The sequence below is a fragment of the Canis lupus genome, chromosome 37 (assembly GCF_003254725.2).
Source record: "Canis lupus dingo isolate Sandy chromosome 37, ASM325472v2, whole genome shotgun sequence".
Classification (NCBI taxonomy): Eukaryota; Metazoa; Chordata; class Mammalia; order Carnivora; family Canidae; genus Canis; species Canis lupus.
The window spans coordinates 10,218,772-10,234,026 of record NC_064279.1 but is presented as its reverse complement, the minus strand read 5'-3'; the positions used below and the strand labels follow the sequence as shown (position 1 = coordinate 10,234,026).

General features: G+C 40.7%; 1 protein-coding gene across 5 annotated transcripts in view; it reads right to left on the bottom strand.

Annotated features, from left to right (window-relative positions):
- The window catches only part of LOC112656511 (aldehyde oxidase 4-like), a 64,365-nt gene that overhangs the window by 13,179 nt on the left and 35,931 nt on the right, over positions 1-15,255 (bottom strand). For 4 of the 5 annotated variants that reach the window (XM_025441893.3, XM_049106555.1, XM_049106557.1 and 1 more), the window contains 10 exons: positions 15,076-15,190; positions 14,399-14,521; positions 12,576-12,672; positions 8,851-8,975; positions 6,748-6,881; positions 5,290-5,377; positions 4,916-5,002; positions 4,541-4,732; positions 2,946-3,173; positions 70-165 (listed from right to left, as the gene is read on the bottom strand). In XM_025441893.3, coding sequence (XP_025297678.3) covers positions 70-165; positions 2,946-3,173; positions 4,541-4,732; positions 4,916-5,002; positions 5,290-5,377; positions 6,748-6,881; positions 8,851-8,975; positions 12,576-12,672; positions 14,399-14,521; positions 15,076-15,190 — 1,285 coding nt within the window. The remainder of the gene's footprint in view (positions 1-69; positions 166-2,945; positions 3,174-4,540; positions 4,733-4,915; positions 5,003-5,289; positions 5,378-6,747; positions 6,882-8,850; positions 8,976-12,575; positions 12,673-14,398; positions 14,522-15,075; positions 15,191-15,255) is intronic. The other variant, XM_049106556.1, reaches the window with a different exon arrangement.

Sequence of the window (15,255 nt, the reverse complement as noted above, 5' to 3'; positions counted from 1 at the left end):
AAAAAGCTGCTAAGCTGATTGTAAGGTGCTATACTTTGCTACAGCAGAGATGACAGGCACTTAACTCACCTGAATCATTTTGGTGTGAAGGCCTTGTCCCATTTCACAGCCTCCATGAGTCACCAGGACAGAGCCATCGAGGTAGATGTGGACTAGAGCGGCCGCCTGGGGGAAATAATTACACCGGTTTGGAAACTGATGAGGCCAAATGTCGCTGAGAGTTTAGCCGAGGTTGCTAGATGAACATTTTGCTCTATTGAGCCAATCTCTCTCACTGTTTATACTAAAAAAAAAAAAAAAAAAAATAGCCAGTACAGGTAGCAACAGACAACCCCTGTCAAATAAACCCCAGACTTGAAAACCATCAATGTCGATGTATGAATGTGGCTCATCTCCCCTCCTACCAGTCGTCTCCGGCCCACTGGGGGCCTTGTGTGATTGCTTTGAGGCCACTCCAAAGCCCCAGCTTGTATAATAGTTTATTATTCATCTCTCCCAGGACATGAAAATTAATTTTACAGCAAATAGAACCTGTATGGGTAAATTTCCAGGCACAAACTGCCTTGGATGCCAGAGATGCTGGAAGAAACTTAAGATGTTTTCATGGTTTCCAAATGCTGCTGACCTTCAGGATCTCAGTATGGGAACAAGTATGGGTCTCATTTTGGAAATTCCAACTCAGGAGAAGGTTGGGGGTGGAGCCTAAGCATTCAGTTTTTTAAGCTCCCAGGTGATTTTGATGATTGGCCATGTTTGGGATCCACAGATTTAGTCCAAAGTCTTCACTTTGCAGAGGGGGGAATAGGAGCCCAGGGAGGAGGAGAGTCGCCAAAGCCAGGTGCCTAGTTTGGGATAGAGCCTCGACCGGAACCCACAACTCCTCACTTGAGCCCCGTGTCCTCCACACCCGTGCCAGGCTGCTTCCCTTGGACCAATTGCCGTTCTATTCTTTGGGGCCAGCTGTTTCAGGGAGAGGATCCGCAGCCGGTGCAAATGGCTCCAGGGACCAGGCCATAGGAGAGAGGGGGCTGAGCTACGTTATGTGAGCGAGTTGCTGGAATTTTTCTTGACAGCACTTCCCTCTCTCACGCTGGTGCCTGGGCCCCCTGGGGGCCTCTACCCCTGTGTTGATGCCTGTGCCCCTGCTACCAACCACTGAAAAATCAACTCAGCTTGCCATGCCATCTCCTGAGTCTCAGACTGTGTTCTCAGGCCTATCAAGTTCTCTGCAAGAACTTTTAAACTTTGTGTTTTCACCTTATGATAATCTTTTATTTTTTTTTTAAGATTTTATTTATTTATTCATGAGGGACACAGAGAGGCAGAGACACAGGCAGAGGGAGAAGCAGGCTCCCCACGGGAAGCCTGATGCAGGACTCGATCCCAGGACCCCGGGATCACGCCCTGAGTCGAAGGCAGACAGTCAATCACTGAGCCACCCAGGGGCCTCACCCTATGATAATGTAATGAGACTAATGGATAACCACGTAACAGTGAGTATTGTCATGTGCTTTCAGAGCCCGTTAGATTTTATGTTGATGATTGTACAACCACCAAGGAGGACTACTTTAATTAATGGGGCATATTAGACACAAGAGATGGGACAGTGAGTCATCACAACCTACGTAGATGTTTAGGATAAAGATTTCAAAATGTCTTGTGCAGCAGCAGCAGCAGCAGCAGCAGCAGCCAGAACTACATTCATCTTGTGAGCGAGGATTTAGTTTTAAAGAAGCAATATACGGGCAGCGCGGGTGGCTCAGCGGTTTAGCGCCTGCCTTCGGCCCAGGGTGTGATCCTGGAGTCACTGGATCGAGACCCATGTTGGGCTCCCTGTATGGAGCCTGCTTCTCCCTCTGCCTGTGTCTCTGCCTCTCTCTCTCTCTCTCTCTCTGTGTCTCTCATGAATAAATAAATAAAATCTTTAAAAAAAAATAAAGGAGCAATATCATCTACTACATTAAGTGAATGTTACTATTTTCTTACTGGCATTTATAATACTATTTTTATTTGATTTCCAATTTTGTTTGTATTTGATATAGGCATAGGAGCTATAAGAAGCTTATTCCTTGTTTTGAGATTATTCACAGGTAAATGACATCAAAATAAAGAATTTAAGTGATCACTGAGTCCACAAATTTTGTTTTTCCTTTAAAGGGGGTCTGCAGGTTATTCTAGCTTGAGAAGCCCCCTCCCCGCCAGGGAAACACAACACCTGCCCCAAGCAGTGCAGCGCTTCTGGCCTTCCCTTCTCTCCCTCTCGTTCTGCCTTCGGCCTTGTTAGTGGACTCCAGGGAAGGGGGTGTATGGAAGATAATTTGGTGAGAGACATTCATACCACGAAGGGGGCCTCTATTCCTTTCTTGGCATGGATTCGTTAAGGGGACATTTCAGAGGTTGATGGGGATAGAAGCAAAAAATAAGAATCAGAAGCAGAGCCCCATGAAACTCTGGTAAAGGTGAAACCGAAAAGAAGGCACAGCAGCCACCGAGCTTTCACGTAGTAACTCCGAGGTCCTGCGTGCATGGGGAACTGTCTGTTCTCAGGTGTTTTTGAAAGTTCTGTCTTCAAACGACCCCACTGCTGCCACTAAGAATTCAGGAAAGAGAAAGAGATCCCCTTATTTCTCCCAATTCTCTGATGGATTTGAAATTAGACCCCATACCTCAATGCTCATGCCTGGGGCCCTGCCCAAGGTCAGACCCCTGGAGCTGCTGGACTTCATCTGTCGACTGCTTTCTGAGCCCCTGGTTCCAGATCTGCTCTGAAACCTGGGGTCCCCAGCACTTCCTAAACCTGCTTTGTTTCCTGCTATAGGAATATGTCTGGGTTTCTTCTTTCTCCCCCCAGCAGGCCATCCCTGGTTGCACACGATTGCCGTTTTCAGACAGCCAGTTGTGTGGGAAAGGGCTTCTGGCGAGAAGACAGACACTCTCATCCTCACCTGATTGTAGTAGGCCACGGGGAACCCAATAGTAAATTTCATGGGGACCACGGCAAGGCCCCTCTTCTTCCAGTAGTTCTTTTTGTTAAATTCCTCCGCAGCCAGTTTCCTAGGATAGAATGAAGATTTTTCCAGACATTGTTTCCAGCATTTTCGCAAGGGCTCCGGATTAAATGTCTGCTTGTAGGCTGTTTTGCTGATTCTCTTATACATGTTTATTTCTTTAACCTGAAAGACAATAATATGGATTTTAGGGATACATACTTATTCCATTAGTGGAGCAAAGGTTTTGTCATACACCTGATATGAAGAAAGTCCTTCTAAAGAGGAAACTATTTAAGTGGCTGTAAACATGCAAGTGCAGGCAGCCCGGGTGGCTCAGCGGTTTAGCGCTGCATTCAGCCCAGGGTGTGATCCTGGAGACCCGGGATCGAGTCCCACGTCGGGTTCCCTGCGTGGAGCCTGCTTCTCCCTCTGCCTGTGCCTCTGCCTCTCTGTGTGTCTCTCATGAGTAAATAAATTAAATCTTTAAAAAAAATATATGCAAGTACAAGTGTACATATATAAACATCACAATAACAACAATAATCATAATAACAATAGAAACTACTGGTGAATACTTCATATGCTCCAAGCTGTAGTTGAATGTGTATTATCTCAGTTAATTTCACCAGAACCCTGAGAAATAGCAGGTACCATCTTTTTTTTTTTTTAAGAGTTATTTATTTATTCACGAGAGACACAGACAGAGAGTGAGGCAGAGACATAGGCAGAGGGAGAAGCAGGCTTCCCTCAGGGAGCCTGATGGAGGACTCGATTCTGGATCCCGTGAGCCAGAGGCAGACACTCAACTGCTGAGTCACCCAAGCGTTCCTAACAGGTGCCATCTATTATGAGCCTTGTCACAAGTTTTGTTAGTGGTGATACAAAATTCTCCCCACTCAAAATTGTTTTACTCCTACACAATGTTTCCTTATTCTTAACTATTCAAATTAGCCCCTCAAAATCTTGAACTGTGGAAGAATGTTTGCACAAATGGCAATCATTCCACTCTCTGTGTTCATGCCCTTAGGTGGTTTCACCCTGACTCTAGGATTGGCCATATGACTTGCTATATGGCTCATGGGATAATACATATTAATAATGGCAGACACTTGAAAAAGGCTTGCCACATTCCCGCCACTCTTAGGAACTCTGTGACCACCACCCTGAGAGCTAATCTGGGCTAGTCTACTGGAGGACGAGACTCTGCAGTGGAAATGACCCTTCCCAGCTGAGATGTCCCCTAGATCAATCAGCCCGGTGACCACCAGATACATAAATGAAGCTGTCTTAGACCATAAATTCCAGTTGAACTGGCTCAGACCAGAAGAGCTACCCAGCTGACCCTGAGACCTAGAAGAAATACTTCCTGTTATTTTAGTCCATTAAATTTTGTGCTTGACTTATTACGTATCAAAAGCTAACTGATACACAGATGGTGTACTTTATTTCTTTGAATCTGATTAGAAGCTGATAAAATGCTCTATGTAGGTACTCAAGATATATTTGAAACAACGATGTCAAAATTTTGTTAGGGGGTTTTGACTTCTTACCTCTTCAGGGGGTAAATTACACTGAGATGCCACAGCAGTTATGTAAGCTTCTACTACCACTGTAGCCTGAGGGAAGCCAAATCCGCGGAAGGCAGTGTTGGATGGCAAATTTGTTTTGCAAGCTCTACCCCGGCACCGGAAATTAGGAATATGATATGCATTTTCAGATTTCAACACGACGAAGTCTATCACCTGAATTAAAGCAAAACAAAACAAAACTTCACATCTATCAAATATTCAAAATCACTTAACCAAATTTTATCTCTAAGTAGAACCCTTCATAGAATTTATCTACTTTGCATGACAGATATTCATGCAAAGATAGTGTGGCAATACAGCTCAACTGGTAGCCTACGGGAAAGGCCTATTTCCTACCGACTCAGACTCATCAGGAGTACATCCACTGTTGATATAATATTCAACATCAGCAGCTTTGATCACACCATTGTTCATGAATCCAATCTGCAAGGTGATATAAGTAAAACAACCTTCTCAATACAACCATGTTAGTATACACACACATGTGATCACAGTTGTCATCAGACCATGTTTGATGTGACAGTCTCCAGAGGGACACTGAGGCTGATACCCAAGCTGACTAGGATCTCAACAGAAAGTTCTGGTCAGTTATAGGCAGCATCCAAATATTCCTTTCAAATGGTATGGAATTTAGTAATTGTTCTCACTGTTGGTTGGGTATCAATGAACAATGTTTTAGGCAGTTTCCTAAAATTTTTTATCTCACTCACTTTGTATTTTCCAAGGAGTGGGTGGCGGCCACCAGTTATCAGCATGTCATCACCACGCTCCAGAATAAACCGGATTGGGCGGCCAGTCCTATAGGAAATGACTCTGTTAATATACTAGATGCTTCATAAATTGTAGAAACAAAGAGATGGGGAGGGGGGGGCTTGAGATAATCAGGCTTAGAGGTTGGCAATGGGGATAGTCACATGCTTTAAACATTTCAGAAGTCTGTGGGGACAGGACACCTGGGTGGCTCAGTTGTGTCTGCCTTCAGTTCAGATCGTGATCCTGGGGTCCTGGGATAGAGTCTCACATCAGGCTTCCTGCGTGGAGCCTGCTTCTCCCTCTGCCTATGTCTCTTCCTCTCTCCCTGTGTCTCTCATGAATAGATAAATAAAATCTTAAAAAAAAAAAAAAGAAGTTTGTGGGAACACTAAAATTAAAAAAGCACAATTACTATTATTATCCTGGTTTAGTCATATCTGAGATTTATATATCAAAATGCTATATTATTTGGTTATAAGTTACTTTCCTTTAATTTTTTTATATAGCCCTAAGGGATTGTATGATTATTTTGCAACTATGTGTATAAATAGGTTATATTATTATGAACTTTACTTGGGATATTAAAAGGGGCATTAAAATAATTGCCATGGGGGATGTAGAGGCTGGAAAGGTTGAGAACCAATGCTTTGCTGAGCCTGATCAGCCTCCTTTGCATTCAGGCTCCCTGTTCATGAAATGTCCATTGAGGGCTCCTCTGACTTCTGAAGGGATGTTCCTAGTACCTGTACACCTGTACTTATAAGACAGCCTTTTCTATTGTTGGAAAGTGCCAATGAGTTGAGGTATTCACTTTCTCTTTGTAGCGGTAGCCCAGGATAAGTTAAGTTTGTCTTGAATATTTAGTGAGTAAGGTTCACAAAAGTCATGGCTATTCCTGTGTCTGGTTATTCCATGTGGATGATGCAGAGGCTGAGTGAACATTCCCAAGAGCAGGAGACTCTGTTTCATGACAAAACATGTCCCTTGTAAGGTTACACTTTTGACCCTCCCTCAACTCAGGCGATCTCAGCTTGATTTATTTTGGCAATTTAAAACATAAACATTTTAAAGAGTTAAAGTCAATGAAAAAGTAATACATGGCTACATCTGAGTCAAAGCATATAGTGATTACATCTATTATGTAATACTCTCATGAGACAGGTGGCTATTATTATCACCAGTTTATCCGTGAGGAAACTGAGGTGGCCTGTCAAGGTGACCTTGTGAGTGAGTGGTAGTTTAAGAGCAGATCCTATGGCTCAGGTCCAGTGTTCCTTTGCCTACATGCCAACCACACCCTTTGGAGATGAAAGGCTAGGACTAGTGGGCCCAAAGCGGGGGTGCAGGACTAGGACACGGTGGTAATCTACATTGCCAGGACCGCTGACATTAACAGCTGCTACAGTGACTCTTACTTATTGGCGGCCACGGCACCGACAGCTCCTAGCACAGCGGGCTTGGTTACTTTTCCCCCAAACCCTCCTCCAGTTCTTTTCATGTGGCAGGCGATTCGACTCCTTGGGATGTTTAATGTTGCAGCCACAAATTCCTGCAAGAGATAAGTCCCCGAAGCCATATAAGTGCAATGTAATAGTTTGCTTCCTCAGCTATGTACTTCCCCTCTGCCTCGCTGAAGAAACCGAATTCAACAAATACTTAGAACATTTACAGAGTTGTACACCCATCACCATAATCTAATTTTAGAACATTTTAAGCATCCCCACAGAAACTCTGGATCTACTGAGCAGTCACTCCTTATCTCCCTCCAGCCCCCAACACTAGGTAACTATTGATCTACTCTTTGTCTCCATAGATTTACCTGTTTGGAACATTTCATATAAACGTAATCATATAATACGTGGTCTTTTGCAACTGGCTTCTGTCACTTGGCATAATGTTTGCAAGGTTGTTGAACGCATGTTGTCCATGGAACAGTACTCCATTCCTTTTTATTTATAGCTGAATAATATTCCCTTGTACAGAGATACCATATTTTGTTTACCCGTTCATCAATCGATGGGCATTTGGATTGTTTCCACTTCTGGCTACTTTAAACAGTGTTGCTATGAACACTCGAATATAAATTCTCGTGTGGGCAGATGACTTCAATTCTCTCAGCTAGATACCTAGACATGGAACTGGGTTATTATGTAGTCACTATATTTAACCTCCTTAGAAACTGCCATGCTATTTTCCAGGCTGTGGAAAAATGGATGTGCCATTTGTGCCCACCAGCAATATATGAAGGTTTCAATTTCCCTATATCCTCATCAATGCTTATTACTGTCTTTTGATTACAGCCATTCTAGTGGGTGTGGAGCGGTATCTCATTGTGGTCTTGATGTGCATTTCCCTGGTAACAATGCCGTGAGCACCATTTCATGTGCTTATTAGACATTCATAGACCTTCTTTATCTATTCAAATCCTTTATTGAGCCTGCTTTTGATCCTGCCCCAGGTTCTGGGCTGTGGCCTGTGAGCACCCTGTACACTAGCTACCCCAGAAATGCCTCATGAAATTAACTAGTGGTACCTCAGAAGGTGTGGGTGGTAGACAGCGGTGGTGACCTGGGACATACACCTTATCCGCTTGGAGCCCAGAACTACATACTCTCTATCAAAAGAGATCTCAGAGGTGATCTTTATCACCTTCCTCAATTTATAGAAAAAGATACTGGTGCCTGGCAACTTGTGAGAGATCACATAGCTTTTTAGGGGCAAAACCGTAACTCCTCACTCCTCTGCTGTCCACTTCAAAACTTGCAACCATGGAGGCCACAGCCACATCCCAGCTCAACACCAGTCCCCTCAGGTTTTCATTTTGCCTGGAACAGCAGCTTCCTCCTCCCTCTGAGCCTATACACCCCTTCACGACCCCAAGGTACCAACTCACTCTGCTCTACCAGGAAGACCTCAGCTTTTCCACTCAGTAATGCTTGTCATTACTCCTCCTCCCAGTAGAACAGGTTAAGTATCCCCCTGTGCCAGTCACTATTCTAGAACCAACATCTCCACATCTCAGAAGAGGGGAATGTCTGAGGATTTCCTTTACTTGCCTGAGTGAAGCAATGCCTTATATCTCAACCACTGGAATAGGACTGGAAATCACCTGCTACAGCATTGGAAATGCAATTGCTTTACAAGTGCATCACCAATACATGCAAACATTAAGACAGAGAAGCAACATGAATGAGACACAAAGGGAAATTTAAATATAATACTAAGGCTTTGGTCTCCCTGAGATTAGGTTTTACACTATCAATTGTTATAAGGGTAAAGTAAATCTCGTCCTATATTTTGGAACTTAGCAAGATTTTCATCTTTCTGAAAAGTCTGCCCTTTTAGGGAAATATTTGCCCTGTTTTCTTTATTCTGGACTGTAGCTTATGTCAAGTATACAGAGAATTTCACTCATAGGAGTGGAAGGAATCCAAGGTCCCCTAGAGCAGAGTGCCTGATTGTAGTGCCTCATAGCACGCCATCATCTGGAGTCTCAATTTTCAAAAATATCCGGTTACCTGCACATGGCTTGGAAACTGTGTCCCAACGTACAATACCATTTCTTTATCTTCTTCTTTTGGGATAGCCAGGATAGTTTGTGTTTCCATGTAAAAATGTTCCTGCCCTTCTACGTGGGCCTCACCTGAAAGGCATACGTACAGGACAATGCTTATTTGAAAATCTCAAATTGAGGAGACTCACTGGTATTTGGTTTATGAGGAGAGAATTGCTTTAGCTTATGGAGAGCTGGGCTTCATATCATTTGATTAAACCATTTTTTTTCTAATTAAAATGTGTTGTACACCACCAGCTGTATGACACTGGGTCATTCACTTCCTCTGTTGGCTTCAGTTTCCTTATCTCTCAAGTGGGGTGGTGAGTTCTATGATGTGCTGGACTTGAGGATACAGACTAACTTGGCCATACATCCAGGTGCTATTATTTCTTTGGTGAATTTGGCCAAGTTATTAAACCCTCATTTCCTCCTCTGTAAAAGGGGAGAGGGAGATAATGACAATATGTCCCTCAATCTGGTGACATTAGGATTGTTGAGTCATAGAAGGTAAGTAGTTTGTAAAAGGACACAAGGTTTAAAATGGTCGATCTGAAGTTGTTTCTTTCCCTAAAACCAGCTTGCTTCTGATGGTTTAGCTGAGATTTTTGGCTTGCTCAGTACACCCTTATCATTTTGTAGGTTATACCAGAAGAGGCATTTGGCCCTAGTTTCAATATTTGGAAGGCATTTTTACTTTAAAATGAAATAAAATACTGAATGCTTCAGTATTTTACTTTAAAACTAGGCAATGTATGTCAACTATAATTCAATTAAGGGGATCCCTGGGTGGCTCAGCGGTTTAGCGCCTGCCTCTGGCCCAGGGCGCGATCCTGGAGTCCTGGGATGGAGCCTGCTTCTCCCTCTGCCTGTGTCTCTGCCTCTCTCTCTCTCTCTCTCTGTCTATCATAAATAAATAAATAAATAAATCTGAAAACAAAACAAGACAAAACTATAATTCAATTAAGAATAACAACCACAAGAATTAGCCAAAAGATTCCTGTGCTGCTAAAATAAGTGAGGAGTTATTTTTGCCAGGAGTCAAAAGAGTTCTTGGGACAACAAAATGTGAGTCATGCAAAAAGGTCCAAAAAAAAAAGAAAAGAAAAAAAAAAGAAACAGTCTTCCAGATTTTAGTAAATGATTAAAAGCCTTACTAAACTCTCTATTCCAACTATTTAGGAGAGGGTGATAGATTCTGTGAAAATTACTAATTTCTCTTACCCAAGACTGGACATAATTTTCTTAGTAAAGAGTTGTACTTCTCAATCCTGGGTATACCTTAGGATCATCTGGGAGCTTTGATAAATACTGATGCTCTCATCCTGTACTCCAAAGTTCTGATTTCACTGGTCTAGGATGGGATCTTGGTATTTGTATTTTTAAAAAAATCATACTAACTAGGTTTTTGCCAGTTCAGTAAGTCAAAGCAGACAAACAAACAAATAAACCAACAAATAAATTATAGTATCAAGATTGGAAAAGATAAATAAATATATATGTCATATATATGTATGTAAAAATATATGTCATATATAATTGTATATACAGAAAATTCAAGACTTTTAAAATAGTAAGTGAATTGAGTAAAGTTCTTAGGTAAAGATCAACATATAAAAGCTAATTGTTTTTATATATTAGACACAAACTAGTAGAAAATGAAATAAAAATATCATTTAAAACAGCATCATAAAACACCAAATACTAGATATAAATATTAAGAAGAATGTGCAAGATCTCCATAGTGGAAACTACAGTTATCGAGAGAAATTATGCCTAAATAAAAGGCATGTCCTATCCTATTCATGGATTAGAACTTATCACTGTTAAGATTTTGAGTTTCTAACTTGATAATGTTTTAATGCAATTCCAGTCAAAATCCCAGCAAGATATTTTTAGTGAAAATTGATAAGCTGATGATAAATGCATATGGAAATGCAAAGAGCTTATAATAGCTATGGTCGTATTGAGAAAGAATTAGCAAAACGACATTACACTCTGAGATTTCAAAACTTACAATAGAGTTATAGCAAGTAAGACAGTGTGGTCTATTACAAAGATAAATAAACAGATGAGTGGAATCTAATAAAGAGTTCAGAAATAGAACAACACATATGTAGACACCTGGAAAGCCATAAAAGCTGCACTGCAATTCAAGAAAGGAATAGATAAGTTTTTAACAGATGGTGCCAGGTAAATTGGATATCCATTTGAAAAAAACTGAACCTTGACCCTGTGTCATGCCAGACAGAAAAATTAACTTGAGATGGATCATAGGCTTCAATGTCAAGGCTAAAAAATGTTATCAGCTTCTAGGAGTAAACATAGAAAAATATTTTCATGACCTTTGGATAGGCAAGGATTGCTTCATGGGCTCAAGAACACTGGGCACCATAAAGAAAAGACTAACAAATTGTTCTTTATTAAAATCAAGAACTTTTGTTCATGAACAAGAGTAATGAGGACAGTGAGCACACAATCCACAGGCTGGGAGAAGATATGTGCAATACTTATAACTAGCAAAGAACTTACACCAAAAACAAAGAAACCTTCTATAGATTTGTAAGTAAATCAAGTAATTATTATATTATTAATTATATTAAAATTAATTATAGCAATATAATGTAACTATAATATCAGTTATAATTATTACTTTTAATTAGTTTAAAAAACAGGCAAAAAACTTGAACATATATCTCACAAAAGAGGATCTAAAAATGGCCAATACACATCTGAAAAGTGTTCAATATCATTAGTCATCAAAGAAATTCAATGGAGGCCATGATAAGACACTACTCCACCAGATTAGATAAAATTAAGAAGACTGACAATAACCGAATAATGGAACTCTCATAATTGCTAATGGGAATATACCTGGAACACAACTTTTTTTTTTTAATGTTTGGCATTAACTTCTAAAAGTAAATACATAAAAACACTGTTATTTAGCAATGCTACCTCTGTGTATATTTCATTGGAAATGAGTGCTTATGTTCACCAAAAGATATGTATGATATTATAGAAACTTTATTCATAATATCGCCAAGTTGAAAATAGCTAAGTAGTCCATCAATAGTAGAATGGATAAATTGTGGAATACAATGGAATACTCCTAAACAATGAAAAAGAAGTACTGATCTATGCACAATGTGGATGAATCTTCCACACAGACTGTGGAATCAAAGAAGTAGACACAAAGAAAGTTATACTGTAAGATTTCATTTGTATGAAGTTCAAAAGACGTAAAATTTTCTGTAGTGATAAAGACTTTTGGGAGGGTTACTGATTGAGAGGGGGCCAGAGAAAGCTTTCTGGGGTGTTGGAAGTGTTCTATATATATTTTTAAAGATTTTATTTTCAAATCTTAAAATTTAAAATTTTTAATCTCTACACCCAGTGTGGGGCTTAAACTTACAACCACCAGACCAAGAATTGAATGCTCTACCAACTGAGCCAGCCAGGAGCTTGGAAAGTGTTCTGTATCTTGATGTGGGTAATGTTTACATAGATTTATATGTATATGTAAAATTTCATCAAACTGCAAACTTATTATTTGTGCACTTTAAATTTTGATTTAAAAATCACATGCGGTTGAGAGCTCTGCATTGGAGCTTCACTATTTCTCAAACCAGATGATAGAAGTTAGAGTCAACTTTAGAGGAGTTATTTTTCTGGCCCAAGACCACTTACCTTCAATGATTTGATCAACATATTTAAAGGCTTGCTCTACATTTCCTTGCTCGATTTTTTTTTCAGTGGTAAAAAATGAATTGTGCTCTAGGGCTTGCTGCAGGGGGAAAACAAATAAACCGAAACAATATTTAGATTTTTTTTTCACATCCTAATAAGCCATTCATCCCCCATCAAACTGATAGGCACCTGCTCTATCAGATATTCACGCACCACAACAGACAATCCGAGCAGTGTGGAGAGTCAGCAGAAACTGGGTTACAATGGACAACAGGCATGGGTAATTCAGTTTTGTTCAGGGCTCTGAGGAAGCTGAGGGAGAGACAAGCATATATGAAACAAGGTCCCATCCTCTAGAATGCTGAGTGATGACCTGACGCAGTTGGGTATTAAGGTGCCAACTTTGTGGTGTGAGGGGTGGGGGCAGATAAGAGAATATTCTCTACTTCCTTTACCAAGGAGAAGGCTGATGGAACTGGAGATGCTCAGAAATGGCCTTGCGTAGGTGACCTAAATTAGGTGCTGAATTGTGTGGAATTAGGACAGTTAGAGAAGAGAGGGAAAATCTTTTGAAGTCAAGGATACCTCAGAAAGCAATAGTTTGAGGTTGAAAACAAGCTGACAGGCCAAAAAGAGAACAAGGCTAGGATGGCTGGGGAGCAGGTTTTCTATCAAAAAGCAGCTGGATGAACTTCAAAGGTGAACTGAGTTTGGACTATGAAAGATCATGAATTCTATGCTACAAACCTTATTGAGGAGGACATGATTGTATAAGAAAAGTGACCTGATGAACATTGAGGCTTAGAAAAGTTAACAGATTGAAATGGAGTACAAGAACCTCTTCAAGTGGTTACTCTAGTAAATCTGACAATAAATGGTGAGATCTGGGCTAAAGGGTGGAATGGGACTGAAATTGAGAATGGAAAGAAGGGGGCAGACTTAGAGGCATTTAAAAGATAACTGGGAAAGACTTGAACTTGGCAAATCTTGGGAAGAACAGAGGAGAATCAGAGGATATCGAAGACTGCATCCTACGTGGCTGGGTTTCATAGTGCTCATGTACCCACCTATTCATCTCTCCCTCCACTACACACATTTATTAGGACAGACCACAGGCTTAGCACTTTGCTAACACTGGGGCTACAAAGCACCAAGCAACACATTCTTGCCTTCATTAATAACAACAACTAAAACAAAAATAATAGCAAATTTTTACTGCATGCATTTCACATCTCCCCAGGTGCTGCCATAAGCATTTCACTTGGGTTTTCTCATCTAAACTCACATGACCTTTCTGTAGGTGATTTTATAGTTCCTATTCTACAGTTGAGAAAATAAGTGGAATTTAAGTAACTTGCTAAAACTTTCATTGCTATTAAGAGGCCTTTAAAAGATGGAGTCAGAATACAAATCCAGGATTTCTGTTTCCAGAGCTTATAGGAAGTGGGAGTTATGTTAATAAATCAGTGAACGTCACAACTGTTTTTAGTTTCACAGTGCTGTGGATTTTCCCACTGACTAGTTTTACATGGGTCATAAGGACATTCCTCTGGTGTTACTTATCTGTATTCTGAGGACATGGCTTGGCAAAAAGCAATGGGAGGAGAAGTGGTCACAGGAAGGAAAGGGAAATCCAGGCAGGCAAATTCTCAGTATTATGCCTCGAGGTTCAGGTTGCTGGAGCCTTCCCTGGGAATCTATAGATAACACTGAACAAAGTATAGATGGAGCCCAAAGTATACTATTTTGTGCCTTTATCAGTTGGCTTATGCCAGAAGTATATTGCCCTAGTCATTCCAGAAGACACAAAGTGGCCTGACTACCTCTATTGTGATAATCCTTGGTTCTATGTCTTCATAAGTGATCTTCACTTTTTTAGCCGCCTCTCGTGCATGAGCATAGATGTCAGCAGCCACAGTGCAGATAATCTGACCCACGCAGATCACCTGCAGAAAAGCCACACGTGGAGATTAGCTAAGACACAGAATCATTAAAAAGAAATAACTGTCCCCACATTCTTACATTTACCCATTTGGGTCTCTGGACCAAAAGAAAGATTAGTTTCTACCTATGAGAATAATTTAAAACATTGGCTTGAGTGGGATTTAGAGGGTACAAAAACTGGGTATAGAACTTAATTACCTGGCTTCTGATTGTTTTCAGGTACATTCCTCACCATTCCCATACCACACGCTTTAATCCAGTCATCCTGAAATTCTGTTGGTTCTTTTAATGTCCTAGGCTCTATATTGCTTTTACAGTTTTCATAATTATTTTAGAAGCCTTCTTTGAGAGAGGGCTTTAGGACTTACGATGAGAATCTCAAAAGGGTCCACAATTCAAGAGAGAATTTGAGAATCACTGATGTGGAGTCCCTGGTTCCCTGTAAGTTTTTGTAATGTGAACATGAATCCATGGATGTTAGAGTCAAAACCAATAGTCATTTTGGTGTCTCCTGTGGAGCATTTGAATAATAATAGGCCCCATAGAAATCACACACCTCATTCTGCGCATAGAGAATCTCTCCACGATGGTTATTACTTCCTGGCACATCCTCTGCTGTTATCACATCAACAACACCTGGAAGGGCCAGGGCTTCTGAAGCATCAAAGGATCTAGGAGAGAAAATTTGAAAATGCACATCAAAGTCGCAGGAGTGAGTTCAGAGTACAATATAAAT